The following is an 18,404-nucleotide window of genomic DNA, read 5'->3' on the forward strand; positions in this document are numbered from 1 at the left end:
CAGGCGTTTGCACTTTAACTTTGTGCACTGCTCAGAGATGCAGGCAATGAGCACTATTAAAAGCCTAACACAACAGCTGACGCTAGGAGATCAAGGCAAAGCAGGCTGTTCCATCTCGCTTGGCAGAATTCGGCCCAGTCTCACCAGCTAAGGCCATAAAAGTACTGAGAAACCTGGGCCACTTATGTGAGACAACCCCCCTTTGCCTCCTGGCTGGTGAAAGCTGGTGAAGAGCATGTGGAGATCCATGCTCTCTTTAAAAGGGCAAACTTTCAGCCGCTTCCAAGTATCCTATCAACCTTCTGTACAACAGGACTGTCACCTCACCCACTACCGTCCGCCTCCACGCTGCCATTCGTTGGCACTATCAGAGAAGGTAGTGACTAGTTCACAACAGCAATGCCGGGCCTCAGCCAACATCCTCACAAGCAAGACCTAGGCTACGAAATAGCGCAAAGAAAGCTTTGACAGTAGTAGTGGATGGCCTTGGAGAAATAGCCATGCTTAAATCTCACAGACGCTTTTACCACTGATCACAAAATGCTGCCTTCCCACACAGCCAGGAATGGAGAGAGTAGCACGCAGCTGGTTTTGCTACTTCATCTCAAACATGTCCCAGTAATTCAGTGGACAGTTGTGCTTCTCTCCCTATAGCTCTCATGTGTGAAGGACCACAACGTTCAAACCAAGCTCCTTTAGTTTAGCAGATACTCCAGTATTAGCAATACATCAACGACACTTAGTTGTACATTCCTTCAGCAGATGCTACACCAGGTCCCAATGCCAGAGATGAAAAGTGGCTGGCTCAAGGTAAGTAGAAGAAAGGCAGAGATGAGGAGGAAGAGAGGCTGGCTAGTACATTGACCTCTCTTCTACTGCCCTCATATCATATGTGATAGACCCAGGCCAGTTGGGAACAGCAGAGTAGTAGAGGGGAGATATACTGGCCACTGGAGAAGCAGGTGTCTGTTCCCTGAGTGACCAGAGCAGGGGCTGCTCCAGGCTAATGAGAACACCTGACCCCAATTAACCTGCTAAGAGTCAGGTGAGGCTGTTAAGCACCTGACTCTAATTAAGGCCCCTCTAATACTATAAAAGGGCTCACTCCAGTCAGGCCAAAGGGAGAGGAAGTGCGTGTGAGGAACTGGGAGCAAGAGGCGTGCAAGGAGCTGAGAGTGAGTAGGCATCCTGCTGGGGGACCGAGAAGTACAAGCGTTATCAGACATCAGGAGGAAGGTCCGGTGGTGAGGAGAAAGAAGGTGTTGGGAGGAGGCCATGGGGAAGTAGCCCAGGGAGTTGTAGCTGTCACACAACTTTACCAGGAGGCACTCTAGACAGCTGAAGTCCACAGGGCCCTGGGCTGGAACCCGGAGTAGAGGGCGGGCCTGGGTTCCCGCCAAACCTCCCAACTCCTGATCAAACACAGGAGGAATTGACCTGGACTGTGCCCCTACCAGAGGGGAAGGTCTCTGGGCTGTTTCCCGACTTACAGGGTGAATCTGTGAGGTGAGCAAATCTGCCATAAAGCGCAGGACCCACCAAGGTAGAGGAGGAACTTTGTCACATATAGTACACAGTCTTGGGGTCTTTTAGCCTAACGAAAGAATGGCTGAGGGGGGATCTGGTTGCTCTCTATAAAATACAACGGGGGAGGGTAAACAATGTTGGCACAAAACCCAATGGGCATGAACTGGCCATGAATAAATTTGGGCTAGAAATCAAAAGGGTTTTGGAGTGAGGATCGGGAACCACCTCCCAATAGGAGCAGTGGGGCAAGAAACCAATCTAGTTTTAAGATGGTGTCTGATGAATTTATGAAGGGGATTATATGACAGGGTTGCCTGAGATAGTAGGGGACTGGGCTCAGTAACCCAGTAGGACCCTTCCTGAGCTATATCCTATGTACTCCCATCAGAAATACTACACACATTGTTACAAGGGCAAGGAACACCTCCTTCTCTTGTCTATTCGCCTAGCGACTGCACTATTTCCTGTTGAGAAATGTGCAGCTTGCAGTGGGTAGGTCCCTGTTCATCTCCACGAAGGATGATAGCAACCCACTTTGCCTGAGAATGAAAGTAAAGGTGTTTTAGAAGCGAACTGATGCTGTGTGCTGCAGACAGAATGAAGAGAGACCAGAGCTCTGTGCTCACTATACAGCTCCCTATTTGATTCCAAATTCGCAAGGTTCTGATTGTTTCCCATGCCAGATACGCTGTACCGGGTAGCTGTGGATGACAAACCCAGAAGTTCTGCTGTCAGGGACAGGCCATTTTCAGCAGAGGGTCTGCGACTGTGGAACTCATTCAGATAAACCTGACATCCTTTTAGGCATTGCACTTTTTCACAATCGCCTCCTGCTGTGATGCAGCAGAGAAGAATGGGCAGGTGACCTCTCACGGAAATAGCTGCCACTAACAGACTCAACAGCAGCCAGACCACAGAAGAGCAGAGCTGGCATCTTTGTAGACAATTTAGGCCACGTATCACGGTGATGGGCACATTAGAAACACATACAAAGAGGTGCTGCACCTTCAATGCTCAAGATTCAGGTGCATTGAATAGAGCTGTGCAAGCTTTCGACACACAGCAACTGCTTGCGTTATGTCTGGCTCTAGATTAACTAGTTCCTCAACTCTCTCTGGGTGTAATTCTCTCAGGTACTTCTATAGAGCCCATTGCTGTATTATCTGAGCACATCACACCACCACAAAGTACAGAAGCACTATTGCTGTCACTTTAAAATGGAGAATCTGAGGCACGGAGCGGCTACGTGGGTTGCCCAAGGTCACACACATGTCTGTGGTGGAGCAGGGAATTGAACCCCCACCTTGAGTCCCAAGCTACTTCCCAACCACTGGATCATCCCTTGCACTGAGTCCTCTCCAGTATTACTGATGTGAGAAGAAATAAACTCAAAGTAAGATTTTGACTTTGAGGAACAAACGAACCATTTAATACACCTACTTTCCATTGTCCGTGTATCTAACAAGGAGCAGAACAGGTAAAAGCGGTGGATAAATATTTCAGTAACACAGTTGATAGAGAGAATAGTTCTAAAAACCTCCCGTATTGTTCAACTATCTTTGAAAGATACTGTTTAAGTGAAACATTCAAAAAATTCTAGAGGACTTGATTCCCTGTCCAGAGTCTTTAAGAGGTAGGTCAGAGCTGAGAGGTTTTGGTGGCTCAGGAAAGTTTGACTTCTCTCTGTCCTGAGGTAATCTTGGATCAGCTAAAAAGATTTTAACTTCAGGCTCAAAACAATATTTCTGAAATAAAAGAAAACTTAGTTCCCCGAGTTAAATGCAAAGCCTGTGATGCTCAGAGCAACAGGGCAGGTTATGTTTATGAAATAATGCTGCCATCTAGTGGAAAAGAAGTTAACAAGCACATGTATTATTTTAATTCTTGATATAACATAGGAGAGCAGAGGCGAGGCCTGATGATTAAAATGGGAAGTGTGGTTTCTTTATTATTCCTCTGTGGGAAAGCCAGTGTTGCCTCATCCATGACTGTGAAAGCAACCATTGCCATCCAGTGGCTAGTTATATTAATGATTGGTGTCAATTATCATACAGCTGTCAGTTTTGTGTTGGCAGTTTACTTCATCTGAACAACTTGCTTCACGACTTTTGATGGAGATGTGCCCTGGGAATGATGTGGGAAAGGGAAGCTTGGTCAGGTGAGAGAATCTCCTCCTGTGCTTTTTATTAAACCTGCCAATATCTTGGTAATGAGACACACTAGACAAAAAAAACAGGAGGCCATGAGAAGGCGAAAATAGGAACCATTCTGAAGTCATGAGAATAGGTTTTTTTTCTTTTCCTAAATTCTTTATGATAAATATAGCCTCCCAAAGGATACCGTATCATCATTTCCAAACATGGCAATACGTTTCGTTTAAACTATTTCAATTTTTTAAACAGAAAAAATATTGAGGTCTAAGGTTAAAGAAAAAAATCTTCCTTTGATTCCAAACACCCCGTGTTTATTTAATATTCAGTCTTCTCTATCTCATCCATGTCATCTGGGTCCAACTGCTTAATCTTGGTCTCTAAGAGAAAAAAAAAAAAAGACCAAGTAAAGAGTTACATTCTGGTCTGCAAACAGCACTCAGCTAGCACACCGTCTGCTTCAGCAGCAGAGCAACATATTTAGTAGGGCCACTCACAGCAGGGACATAGAAGTCGGTTAGATTTTTAAGCTGCTTTAGAGAGAGTGGTAGATTTAGAAAGATCTTTAGAACCTGAAGGATATTTCACACAAAAAGAGAGAGAAATATGGCACAACATAGTTGGTAGTGTCTGTCAAATGTTCTGCATTAGTCAATATTACAATTGAGACGCTGACGTTTGCTATTTGTAATAATTCCTGTAGAATCCACTTAACAGTGCCCCTGAAACAATACTTCGGCTTAGTTATAACAACTGCCATTGAACAGACTCTATGAAATGCCTGAATAATGGATGGTGGCCCAGATTCCAGGTAAGTGGCACGGCTGGGCCAGCTACAGCAGACTCAGTGGTTCATAGCTGTGAATCTGGTGTTTGCTGTGCAGCAACTTGGTCATTTTAGGTGCTTCCTGGTTCCTAGGGCTACTAAAAAAGTCACACACCTTAATGTGTGTTTGGTTTTTGCTCTGCTTATTTTAACTCAACTCATGTAATTAAATGGAGACCCTCAATATATTTCACTGAGGCACTGATAACTGAGGCTATAACTTGATTAGCATATTTCTAATCATATCAGGGGCTGTACCAACTATACATCCTTCTGTATTAGATTTATGCACGTGTATGCAAGTAACTAAGTCGATAACATTGATGCAAACACCAACATAACTATTGGAACTGCTGGCAGTCTAGGCAGAACTTCCTGTGAAGATCATTCCTCTAGGCTGGGGCATGGCACAGCGGCAGAAATGCATGAGGGAGCTGTGCTGTTGCTGTCCATGCTACGATTGTCTTGCGGACAGAAGATCTTGGTCTTTAGGGATGTTAGTCGCCACCATCTACCAAACTGAGGTACTGCTACGATTATTGGAATGAGTAATTATGTTTGTATTCTCAAAAGGGGTACTGACCAATTCTGGTTAGGAGCCATTCTGCAAAACGTTACAGTATATTTTGTTGCACACACGTACCCCTATTTTTGGACGGAAATATCCGACTAAGTGTTCAGTATCATATTTCCAATCAAAGTGCTTCAATTGATAGTCAAATAAACTTTGAGAAGCACAATGTAAACGGGATTAAGGCAGCTGCCAACATGAGGCTACTATACAAGCACGATGCACATTGGGAGCTTCTCATAAGTTAAAAACAGCAGATGCGGTTAAACTGATAGATCCAATCACATCCCTTGTTACCTTACTTCACCAACCCTACCTACTCTGATGGGATGTTGTGGAGATTAGGGAATGTTTGGAAACTCTTAGGCCTGGTCTACACTGAGGGGGGGATCGACCTAAGATATGCAACTTCAGCTACGAGAATAGCGTAGCTGAAGTCGACGTATCTTAGGTCGACTTCCCTCGCATCCTCACGACGCGGGGTCGACGGCCGCCGCTCCCCCATCGACTCTGCTTCCGCCTCTCGCCACGGTGGAGCACAGGAGTCGACGGCAGAGCGATCAGGGATCGATTTATCGCATCGACACTAGACGTGAGAAATCGATCCCAGATAGCTCCATCACTACCCGCCGATCCAGTGGGTAGTGTAGACGTACCCTTAGAAAACAAAGAGTTTCACCTACAAAGCATTATTCTTGTTAAATAATTGACTGTTTTCTCAATCTCAAAGTTACACTCAGGTTTACAGCATTAAAGCGGCTAAAAAGAAGAAAAGTCAGATTATCCTACATTAATTCCACTCAGCTTTTAATACCATAGGAATCAACAGCAAGGCTCATTTTGCGAACTCCACACATGACTAGACTTGGACATACAAGCACTTCCTGAAAACTCAATGCCTTTTTACAAGGCCGGGGTCATTTGGGCCATTTTCTTGCTTCCTGTCTGAGAAAAATATACATTTGGACTGAAACAATCCAAAACCAGTATGAAAATGTCCAACAGGTTAAATGGGCATTTGTTGAAATTGCCCTTTGCCATGTCACGAGTTCTAACCACAGTAACAGCTTCTAATCAGTCACACTGAGAAGCTGTGCTAAGCAAGCAGGTGAGCAACAAAGCACAGTGTGAGAACATTCCTAGCGGGCAGTACACAGGCAGGAGACAACTTCCCCTCTTACATCAAACAGTCTCTTGCCTTTAACATGGATAAGATTCGCGTGTCAAAGCTGGAAGTGGCCCTTGTAGATTGTGGTGGAGATGCTGGATGACCCATTCTTGGGCTGGTTCTGCATAAGCATCTCAAGCATTCAGTCCATTTTTCTTTGCGAACACAGTGGCAGCACCTCAGGTTGCCCAAGTAGAGGATTTCCCCCAACCAGCTGATTCTCTGGATATATTCTTCATATGCAGATTGGATTTCCTGAGACTTTTGTTCTGATTCTTGTCTCCTTTGAGCCCCTGGAATAACTTCCCCCTGTCCCTTTAGAATAAAACTCCATTATCTTCTCCCCTCTTCCAAACTGAACACACCTGGCTCCCTCAGGCATCCACAAGAACCCCCTCATGCTGCAGTTTGTGGCCCATCCCTGAATTTTCTGCAATTTATCAAACCCGTCTGGTCTGAGGAGTCCAAAAAAACTGAACACAGAACTTTAGCTGGAGTGTTACAAAGCAGCATACTGAATAGCAGATGGCATGGGATGGTGGAGCCCTGATCCCTCCATCTCTTCAATAGAGTCTCTTACCATTACCACTCCCATCACCCTGCACCTGCTGCCTCTCCCAGCTGTACTCTACTATTACTGAAGCAATAGCTCATGCTGATAACGTTCCATGTGGGTTCTGCTCTTTCTCCCCAATCCAACTTTACTCCCATCACTTCCTGAGTCATCCTTACTTTGGCTTGGCATTTCTAGACTCACTCTAGCTCCCCCCTTCCTTACTAGCATTTCCCCAAAGACATCTTCAGTGAAGAGCCTCTCTTTCACCTGGGGAAGGCTACACACCGTTGTATGTTTCCTCCCCCTTTCCATCCTCAGCACCACAGGATGACCCTCTGAGGTCCCTCATAATTCATTATACTTCCCGCCCTACCTCCTCAGCACTTGGCTTGCTTTCTACATCAGGTGAGGGAGCACTAGTGATTGAGATGTGTAAATCTAATATGGGAAAGTGCCCTCTAGAGCGGGGAAGTGAGGTGTGTTTAGTCCCTGTTTTTGTTCTAAACAATAAGTGTTCTCATTTACTATGGTATTGCTCCCACGTGCCTCATACAGTCTAAATGGTTAACAGAATTATAATAGGGGCTGGCAGTAACACCTATTAAGGTTGCACAACACTTCCCATTATAAGACCCTGTTTTCAGTTGCTTGTAACTTCGGCAGCCTAGCCACTTGGGATGAAGTTTTCCATGGCTGATGTCTGCCTCGGGCTGACTTTTTACTGTGATTGTTTTTGAAATGTCAGCCAAAGAAGTTCAGCTGTTTCCAGGAAAAGGTTAGGGAAAATACTTGTTGCTCATGTTAAAAAATTCTGGTGCTTTTATCTTTGAACTCCTTTACCACCACCAGGCTTTGGACCAGGGACTCGAATTCTGAAATGTGGTAGGGAATGTGCCTTTTGCCATCCCCATGAAAATCCACCCAAATCTGGCCAAGTTTTACATCTCTGAAAAATCACTTTGCAGAAGTCTACTGAGCATGTGCAATTTTAACAACAAAATTCACCAAAGAATCTGTCCACGCTGGGTATTCTCCAGCTGAGGCTGAGTAGGACTTTCCCTTCAACTGCAGCTCTGAGCTGGGCACCTAACAGGACGACGCCCTCCTAAAATCTCAATGACCCCCGTGCTGGGCCCAGGCAGCACAGAGGAGGAAGCTACTGGATTCCAACACAGAGGGGACAAGAGCCAGATCTGGGAGGCAAATAGATAGGGATAAGGGCAAGAAGGATGGCAACCAATGGGGAGGACACAAATCTGAAGAGAAGACCAGCGGGCAAAAACAGAACTGAGCCTGGCTGGACAAAGACTTGGGCAGGGAGTTTGGGGTTGGGGAGACGGATTGGACAAGGAGTTCAGGGAGTGTGATCAGGGCTGGGAACAAGCAAGGGTAGGGAATGGGGGAGCACTACTGGAAGGCGGGGGGTGGGGGAGAAAGATCACATGAAGATCTGGGAGGGACAGGCTGAGCAAGAGGATTGGGAATCGAGAGGGGTGAGACTAGGATTGCTATGCAAGGGACTGGTACGGAGATGAGAAACCCAAGGAATGAGACTAGGAGAAGAGACAGGACTTGGAAGGGAAAGGCTTGAAAGGATGGGGCAGATGGGGTCAAGCTTGGAGGAACAGGCAGAAGAGACTGTGCCCACACACACCAGAGCATAGGATGGACCCAAGATTCTGCATGATGGAATTTGTTTTTCAGTTTCCTTTTTCAAAAACCCAGGAAATTACACAAAAACCTACGTTAAAAAGGATATTAAAGCAGCAAAGTCAAACATTCAAAAGTTAGGAAATGCCAGAATTAAGGTTGCCTATGCAACCTTAATTCTGCCCACTTGCACAAATGCACTATGATACAGTCTTTAATTACATGATCACATACTCTTTTTCCAGGCCTCGTTCAGTGCACAGGAGGGTCCTGCTCTGGGGATGGATGAGGGTTGTGTAGTGAAGCAGACTTATCTGTGGGACCCCTGCTTCGTTTTCTGAACGTATGTAATATCTGAGGCAGTTGGACTGCAGGAAGATCAAGGATGGTCTCATGCAGATGAATGTTGCCCTAGAGCAATGGTTTTCAAACTGCGGGTCGCAACCCAGTACTGGGTTGCGGAATGTAAGGCACGGGGTTGTGGCGGCTCTGGTCAGCACCACCAACTGGGCCGTTACAAGTCCCACCGGCGGTGCTGCCCAGCTAAGTCAGGCTAGTTCCTACCTGTTCTGACACCATGCTGCGCCCCAGAAGCAGCCAGCAGCAGGTCCGGCTCCTAAGTGGGGTCACAGGTTCCTGGACAATGGAGGCTCGGGGGTGGAGGGAGTGCCTGCAGGTGAGAGCCACACGGAGCCACTTGCGTGCCTCCACCTAGGAGCTGGATCTGCTACTGGCCGCTTCTGGGGGAAGTGGGGTCCACGGTTCCAGGACAGGCAGGAAACCTGCCTTAGCACCCCCGCTGCGCCACTGACCGGAAGCCCCACAAGGTAAGCCTGTGCTTCAACTCCGTGCCCCAATCCCCTGCCCCAGCCTTGAGCCCCCCTCAAACCCGGAGCCCCTTCCTGCACCCCAAACCCCTCATCCCTGGCTCCACCCCAGAGCCTGCATCCCCAGCCCAGAGCCTCTCCTGCACCCTAACTGCACGCCCCAGCCCCCTCCAAACCCAAGCCCCCTCTTGCACCACAAACCCTTCATCCCCAACCCCACCCCAGAGCCTGCACCCCCAGCCCAGAACCCTGACCCTCTCCTGCACCCCAATCTCCTGCCCCAGCCCAGAGCCCCCTCCCACACCCTGAACTCATTCCCAGCCCCACCCCGCAGCCCTCACCCCCACACCCCTCATCCCTAGCTCCGTTGGGTCGCGGGCCTCAACTATTTTCTTCAACTGGGTCGCCAGAAAAAAAGTTTTAAAACCACTGCCTTAGAGAACTGGATTCTACCCCTGCCTCAGTTCCTCTGCAACACTGGGCAAGTCACTTAAATCAAACTTTTCACAGGTGATCACTAACTATGGGTACCTCTACAGAGCAAAAAAAACAACCTCCGAGCCTGGATCAACTGATTCGGGCTCATGGGGTTTGTGTTGCAAGGCTAAAAATTGCAATGTAGACATTCGGCCTCGGGCTGGAGCTTGGGCTCAGAGACCCAAGTCTGTTGGCCCAGGCTCCGAGGCTCACTTTGGCAGGGTAGTGTGTGTGTGTGTGTGTGTGTGTACGCGTACGCACATACCCTGTGTGTTCCTCACTTTCTGGGTGCCTGATCCGAGCCTCTAGGGCAGTGATACTCAGACTTCAGTGGTTCAGGAGCCAAATTAGCAATCAACATTATCCAAAAGAGCCACAGTAGTTTGAGTTAATTGCATCATTTACTACAGTGTTATTCCTATTTAAACGGTATGAAATACAGAGGAAATAGTTATCTATATTATCCTCACAGCAAATAAGTTAATAATTTAGTGCAAGCCGATAACATAATTGGTTAATAACCGAGTAAAAGCATCCTGACTGGTTAATAATTAAATCACAGTGTTTTAATGTTATGCGTTGCAAAGAGCTACTTGCAGCTTCCGAGCCGTAGTCTGAGTTTCACTGCTCTGGGGTCTGATTTACAGAAGGGTTAAACACGCACAGATGCAACTGAAGTCAACGGGAGCTGGGCTTCGAACATAGGAAGTGCTACATAATGTAAAGGAAAAAACTCTGAAAAAAATCAGGTCCTAAGCATCTCAAGTTGGTCACCCCAAATTAATAGATACTTTGACCTTAATCTCTCTACGCCTCAGTTCCCTACCTGTAAAATAGGGATAATACGCCATTCATCTCACAGGGCAGTCGTGAAATAAATAAAATAAATGTTTGTGCAGCACACAGGTGCTATAGTGAGGAGCACCACTGAAAAGGCTGTGAGGAAATTAATAATTCCATCTTCAGAGCAAGCACGGAGTAAAGCCTGGGGCCATACACTGAACGCTGAGAAAAAACTGAACAGATGCTCATGCAATGAGTACCATCTAACTCAGGGGTAGGCAACCTATGGCACGCGTGCCAAAGGCGGCACGCAAGCTGATTTTCAGTGGCACTCACACTGCCCGGGTCCTGGCCACCGGTCTGGGGGGCTCTTCATTTTAATTTTAAATGAAGCTTCTTAAACATTTTAAACATCTTATTTACTTTACATACAACAATAGTTTAGTTATATATTATAGACTTCTAGAAAGAGACCTTCTGAAAACGTTAAAATGTATTACTGGCATGCGAAACCTTAAATTAGAGTGAATAAATGAAGACTCGGGACACCACTTCTGAAAGGCTGCCGACCCCTGCTCTAACCCGTGCACTGAATGAGGAAGGGTCCTATGGTAAAAACGTATGTAATCCTGTAATTACAAACCATCATAATGCATATGCACATTTCTTCATTTTTGAGTGCTAGACTTTGCAACCTTCGCTAATGTACTTTTAACATAGTTATGTGCGTGTAATTCAATACACAGTGCACTGCGGCATCAGTGATTTGCACTTTGCTACTACGGCCAACTTCCGCATGCTTTATACGTGCAGTGCAGGTTTGATGGGGATACTGTACTCACTGAAGTGCTCTTCGATGCTGCGTAGCAGTGGTAAGTTGTGTCTTTCCACCATGTTGAAGGCTAGGCCCTTTTTCCCAAAACGACCTGTTCGCCCTATGCGGTGTAGGTAGGTCTCAAAGTCTGGACAACACAACTGGTTTGTCGGAAGCTTGAAATTCACAACAATTGTGACCTGTTTCACATCAATACCTAAGAAAGGATGAGAGAGAGAGAGAACTCATTGACGAACTCCAAAGGCACCTGCCATTGCACCTGAAATAGGCCATGGCCATTAAAACCCATTAACAATAGAACCACTATAATCAAGCATCTTTTTTTATGCATGTTTGCCATTCTGGCACTCACATAAAAGCCAAAGCTAAATACCTTCCCTGACCCCATCCATTCCATAAACACTGTTTGCAGACCCTATTGACCCTTACCGTTCCAGAGAGGACAGGGGCAGCTGACATACATACATGTTGCATTACTTTTTTCATTGGTCATTTTAAAATGTTAAACTACTTTAAAACAAAACCAGGAAAACTTCTCTGTATTGCTATGAAGATTATACACATCGTGATGGAGTATGAGACCAGAGTTAAGTTGTTTATGGAATTTCAACTCTGAACTCCCTGACTTTCAAATATTTATTTTTTTCTAACAACATTCTAATAAGGGCTTTTAGTTTAACGAGTGCATATTGTATAATTTTTATACACAACACTATCTCAATGGGTTTTTGTGGATGAAAATCTCTACCCAAAGGATCAATTTACTGAAGAAAATCTGCCTTTACCTCGGAATACTGTGTTTGTTGTGACTGACTTTTCAGACAGGGCAATTGTAAAACATGCAAATTTTGACTGTCTACATTAGCAATTTCACAACTGTAATTCACCATTTGTGGAAACTGTAGTGTAAAGAGGACTCAGGTGTTTATACCACTGTGGTACCAGCTGTGAATTATGGCTATAAAGTGTTTGCTAGTGTAGATAAGGCTTCAAAGTCACGACAAGCAACACCATCCTGAGAAGCAGGCACTGAGCTGTATACAAAGGGGTTATACACGGAATTACAATTCTTAACTTGATCTGTCTGGAATAAGAAATCAGCCTGGTGTTATTTTTGCAAGCTATAGGAATCAGCATTTGCTCTGCCAAACACTCGTTGAATTTATATCTAGAAATCCACAAAACCCCACAAATTGACCACTGGACTCCAACATTGTGTGTGACAACAGTGTGGCAGAAAAGCTTATGATGCGGTCTCTATATGCGAGAGATTACAGGATTCCAAGCAGCGGTCATCATCTTCTGTACGCCACAGTGGGTTTTCAGTGTGCGTGGTGGATTACGTAATGCAGGAACAATAATAAGCTTGCATGCCCGGTGTGTACCCCATCTGGAAAAACAAAGCTCTCAATACTGTAATGCTTTGAGAAACAAATGGATTAGCTAAAGACAATACCTCTAGCACAGACATTCGTTGTGACAAGAACCTTCTCTTTTCCATCACGAAACCTTTGGATTACAGCTGCCCGTTGCTCAACTGTCAGCTCCCCACTCAGGACAGACACTTTGTGCCCATCCTGAGACAGTTCCTGTGACAACCATCTGGCACTTCTACGAGTCTAAAAACAAATGCAGGAAGAAAGTACATGAGATAAAATCTCCTCGGGAGGAAACATATTCCCTCCTCTTTCAGTCACTTGCAACCATCATACTTATGTCTTCTGTAAAATACTTTATTCCTTTTTTCATGGCATTTCAGAGGAGTGTCTGTCTGGCACTTCACAGGCAGAACCTGCGGGCTCACAGTCCAAGTCCCACTAGCACACCATAACCATCACTCAGGCCCCACTCTTTGAGAAATACTGGATATAGGGAGCTGTCCATGGATTTTATTCTAAGGCTATTTCTGTTTCTAAAAAAAATCAAAAGTGATTATGCTGAAACCAGCTGGAAAACAAATAATTAGTTAAAGCTGTGGATCATGTCGATAGACCAAATGGAGACAAATTAAATTAGGATGGCTTCAGGAAAGATTTAGCTGAATACAAGGGAATGGTAATGGCCTACTGTTTAGCGAAGCCAGAACTAGCATGAATTCCACTTACACAGGATATACTCAGCTGGTGCTAAGTGGTTACTCCTGTGAAATTCTGAACCCTCGCCTTTAAATACAGTAGATTAAAGAACTAAAGTTCCAATAAAGAAATTGTGTCTTGGAAGCTTGGGTACATGCACACACACACATGCACACGTGTGTCAGTGCCTTACATTTAAACAACCTGAAGTGTTTGATTATCAAAATTGCCCTACACAGGGGTTGGGTTTTTTGTTTTTTTTTAATACTACAACATTAAGTAGTTGAATTTAGAAAACACAAAAAGATTAAAAGTCTCAGTTCTGTTTGTTTCCTTTAATTCTTTTATGCAGGTTTCCAGCTGGTTTTCTAGTCTCTTCCCCTTTCACCAAAACCAGGGAGGGAAAGATTTTTCTCTGGGATCTGCTGTGAGAGTTGGGCGCAGCCAGTCTCACACAGGAGCCTGGAGGAAGAAACCGGTGAGGAGCTGATGATATGTTTCCTGACAACACAATATAGGTCAGGACTCCAAAAGGACAACAAATTGGGCCAACAACAGCAGGTGAAATAGACAAAGAGCGGTTGGTGTAATGGAATCCTGCCAGGGGGCTCTGGCTTATCTGTAACCTCTCAGTATACGTAATATAATAATGGGTGTGCTGGCTGAGAGCCAGAGTGGGAAAAGTCAGTTGGCACCAAATGTAATAAGGGGCAGGCAATTAGACAGTTCATCTAGCCCTTTCAGAACAGAGGTTGGGACAGTGTAGTCTGACAGAGCGAGGGACTCAGCATTCCCGATGTTCATGAACACAAAGGGTGAAGCTCAGCTGATGGCTGGAAACCAGAGAACTTTCAGAGTAAGTGCACGTGGCCTGTTGGATCCTAAAGCAACGAACATGAGCAGGGCCCTACCAAATTCACGGCCCGTTTTGGGCAATTTCATGGTCATAGGATTTTAAAAGTCAAAAATGTCATGATTTCAGCTATTTAAATCTGAAATTTCATGGTGGTGTAATTGTAGGGGCCCTGACCCAAAAAGGAATTTGGGGGGGAGGGGGGGATTGCGGTATTGCTACCCTTACTTCTGCGCTGCTGCTGGCAGCGGCACTGCCTTCAGAGCTGGGCAGCTAGAGAACGGCGGCTGCTGGCGGGGAGCCTAGTTCTGAAGGCAGAGCTGCCACCAGTAGTAAGGATGGTGGTAATATGGAAGTATGGCATGGTCTGGTATTGCCAACCTTACTTCTCCACTGCTGTCTGCAGAGCTGGACCCTCAGTCAGCAGCTGCCACGCTCCAGCTGCCCAGCTCTGAAGGCAGCAGTGCAGAAATAAGGATGGCATGGTATGGTATTGCCACCCTTACTTCTGCACTGCTGCCGGCAGGGCGCTGCTTTCAGAGCTGGGCACCGGGCCAACAGCTGCCGCTCTCCAGCTGCTCAGCTCCGAAGGCAGCACAGAAGTAATGGTGGCAATACCGCGACCCCCTTAAATAACCGTGTGATTCCCCCGCAGCTCCCTTTTGGGTCAGGACCCCAATTTGAGAAACGCTGGTCTCCCCCGTGAAATCTGTATAGTTTAGGGTAAAAGCACACAAAAGGCCAGATTTCACACTCCGTGATGCTTTTTTCATGGCCGAGAATTTAGTAGGGCCCTAAACATGAAGTATAGTGAGAAACCATATTTAGGATATGTATACTCAGAATAAATAGCAGGGTACCAATAAAGAACAGCTCTGTAGTGTGGCTTATTGTAAGTGTCTTTGTAGAATCCAGGGTAATATGCTTCACCTACTGCTGGGAGAGATGGAAAATAATACTATTTTTGAAAGATTACTACAGTCAGGAGAGAAACTGAATAAACATTCTATAAAGGTGTGACCCGGGTCAGCCACCAAGCAAGCCCTGAAGAGCCTGTGGTGGGTCTGGGCTCTGTTACCTACCACCGCTTCCCTCTCTTCAAATATAGGCTTAGGAGCCCGGCTGCCTCTGTGGTGAGCCTATGCACGGCACCTCTCAATTGAATTGTTTCATGTGCTAGCATGCAATGGGATCTTGGGCACGGCAAATCCCAAATACTCAAGAGTGAGATATGTGGTGCCGAAGAGTCCACTGCATACCGAAGCATGCAGCGAACTGATGTAGAAGTCACACAAGAACCCAGCCAAGTAGGCAACTGGGACGCCTGATAACCTTTTAAGTACAGAACACAGAAAAGCATCAGGGTACAGCTACACTGCAGCTGGGCGATGTAAATCCCTGCTCGGGTAGGCAGATCTGTGCAAGCTTTGATTCAGCTAGTGTGCTAAAAATAGCAGTGTGGCCCCCGCAGCACAGATGGCAGCATGGGATAGCTACCTGAGCACGCACCCAAGATCTCAGATGGGATTGTACCTGGGCAGCTGCTGCGGCCTCAGTGCTATTTTTAGTGTGCTAGCTCAATCAAAGACAGAGCATTCTGCCTCCCTGAAGCTGGAGGAGTAATTCCCAGCTTGCTGTAGACATCTCTTAAAGGTAAGAGGAGTCATGGTGGGCAGAGCTGTAGGAGTCTGGAGGAAGGGTGTGTGTAGTGTGGAGGAACACGTGTTGAGCAGTCTTCCTCAAATTACACCGCACTGATAAAAGCCCTCTTGCACTGCCCATAAGAAAACTCCTTACTCTGTTGCGATCAGCATTGAAAGAAGCGTCATTTTTTACTGTAATTTCTATGAAAACAGTAATCTGGCTCTTCTACTGCATGAGTAACAGCGACAGGAGAGCTTTACCTGACAGAAGATGATAGCCTGGCCAACAGTGATGCTCCCATAGATATTGCACAGGGCCTTGTATTTATCGCGTTTAGTCTCACACAAAAAGTAGTACTGCCGGATATTGGTTAAGGTCATCTCCTCTCGGCGGAGTTTAATTATGTTGGGGTCAGGGATGATCTGCTCAGCAAACCGCAACACGGCATCCTCAAAGGTGGCTGAGAAGAGGAGCATCTGACAGTCCTGTGGTAATGTTCTAGAAGAGAAAGGCTAGTAAATTGTGTGGTGTTTTTATCGGATAACAGCCTCAAGCCACAATACCTTCACACTCCTGTGCCAACACTCCTTTCCTTATGATTAAGAATTTTTTCCATCCATTCCAGGGATCACCTAAAGTGACAGGCGGTTTCTCACAGTGCGATATTTCCATGCAATCAAGTTACATGGAAGCAGTAGAGATCCATCAACAGAACAGATCATAACAGCCCTGTTGTAATGTTAAACAAGCTCTTAGAGTATGTCTACACTGCATCTGGCAGCAAGCCTCCCAGCCTGGGTCCACTGACTTGTGTTAGCAGGGCTCATGTTAGCACACTAAAAATAACGGTGTGGACGTTGCTTTGAAACTGTGGCATGGGTTGTAGCTCACGCTCTCAAGCGTGAGGGAGATGGGGGGGGGGACTGATAATGCACATCAAGCCATGTTAATTTTAGATCGAGTTTGTAAGATCAGCAGATAAAACAGTGGTGCTCATGTAGGCTTCCAAGTCAAAAGTTCATGAAATAGGAAATTTCCAGCACTCTTTCCTTTAACATTCAAAGGAATTCATCATCTCAACTGTAAGAGAATTTGGAGGGTTCCAGGCTGATTTTAAACACAACTTTAAACAAGGGTGCTTGAGAAGCCCATTTTTTTTCAAATTTCCCTTTTGACCAAGTGCTCTGAAAGTACCAGATCTGAAGCCACATCCATAGGAAGCACATATAAATAAGGAAGGTAGACACAACCACTTTTTAAATCATGCTTTAAGGAGGTGTCTCTCTAGCTTCCCCTTCAATTACATCTGACTAGGACAGTATTATGTAGAGTTTTTTCAGCAGTGGTTTAGCGAAAACTATTACTCGGAGATATAAACTGATTTGCAAGTTAAAACCGAGAATTTTGAAAACTAAACCACTGTTTACTTTGAAAACTAAGCCACTATTTACTCTGCCTTCAGCATTCAGATGGCTAACTAAAGGATTACCTCTGAATGCGGACACTCTGGTCTAAGAAGCCCTGTGTGTCAATCATAACATCCGCTTCATCCAGCACAAACACAGAGATCATCTTCGCATCCAGCAGCTTCAATTTGAAACACCAGTCTAGGACAGTCCCGGGGGTTCCAATTATTATCTGTTCTTCAATCTTGGTACCTCTTGGAACTGAGAGATGGAGAAGTTACATTAGCCTTTATCTTGGGGGGGTTCTGCAGGGTGATCTCCAATCTACATGCAGTCAGTGGCCTGTGCTGCCCTCTGCTATGCTGGAACCTCCACATTTATTGACAAATTACATTTGCAGAATTTTAAAATATTGTATGCAGAATTTTTATTTTTTTGGCACAGAATTCCCTCAGGAGTAAAAATGGGGTCCTCTGTCTTGACTGGGGCCTCTAGAATATAAATGTTACATAATACCAACACTAACATTGATTATTCCCACATCTACTGAGAAAAGTGAATCAAACATACTTCTATTCCCTCGGACAGCATACGCAACTCTGATGTCGACACAAAGTTTTCCCATCTTTTCAACCACTTGTCCAGTCTGCACAGCCAGCTCATAGGTCGGAGCTAAACAGAGACACTTTCAGATAGAGAAGTGAGAAAGACATTATACAGCAGCAGATATGGAAGCAAGCTATAAACTGCATTGTTTAAAATCAGATTAAGCAAATGAAATGGAAGGTGCTGTGCAACTGATGCAGCACTTAGTAAAAGTCAGTGCAATAAATACATTAAACTACCATCCCATCCTATGGGAGTTTCACAGGTCACACAAGCATCAACCATTTTGGACTCAGCTCCCCTGAAGCTGCATTGATGGTAGCAGCGGCGAGAAATTTTAGGGGGAAAGGAGACTAGAAATAATGAACATAATAAAAACCTCTAGAAATCGCATCAGGAAAAGACAAACCAATGCAGCTCTCCTTGTGCAGAAAAAGATTACCAACCACA

General features: G+C 45.5%; 1 protein-coding gene across 2 annotated transcripts in view; it reads right to left on the reverse strand.

Moving 5' to 3' along the window:
• Positions 1-3,810: 3,810 nt before the first annotated feature.
• The window catches only part of DDX25 (DEAD-box helicase 25), a 30,433-nt gene continuing 15,839 nt past the window's right edge, over positions 3,811-18,404 (reverse strand). For both annotated transcript variants that reach the window (XM_039496308.1, XM_039496309.1), the window contains 6 exons: positions 17,919-18,033; positions 17,432-17,609; positions 16,203-16,440; positions 12,827-12,989; positions 11,378-11,566; positions 3,811-4,057 (listed from right to left, as the gene is read on the reverse strand). In XM_039496308.1, coding sequence (XP_039352242.1) covers positions 3,996-4,057; positions 11,378-11,566; positions 12,827-12,989; positions 16,203-16,440; positions 17,432-17,609; positions 17,919-18,033 — 945 coding nt within the window. In that variant the 3' untranslated portion in view covers positions 3,811-3,995. The remainder of the gene's footprint in view (positions 4,058-11,377; positions 11,567-12,826; positions 12,990-16,202; positions 16,441-17,431; positions 17,610-17,918; positions 18,034-18,404) is intronic.

This window comes from Mauremys reevesii, linkage group 12 (assembly GCF_016161935.1).
Source record: "Mauremys reevesii isolate NIE-2019 linkage group 12, ASM1616193v1, whole genome shotgun sequence".
Taxonomy (NCBI): Eukaryota; Metazoa; Chordata; order Testudines; family Geoemydidae; genus Mauremys; species Mauremys reevesii.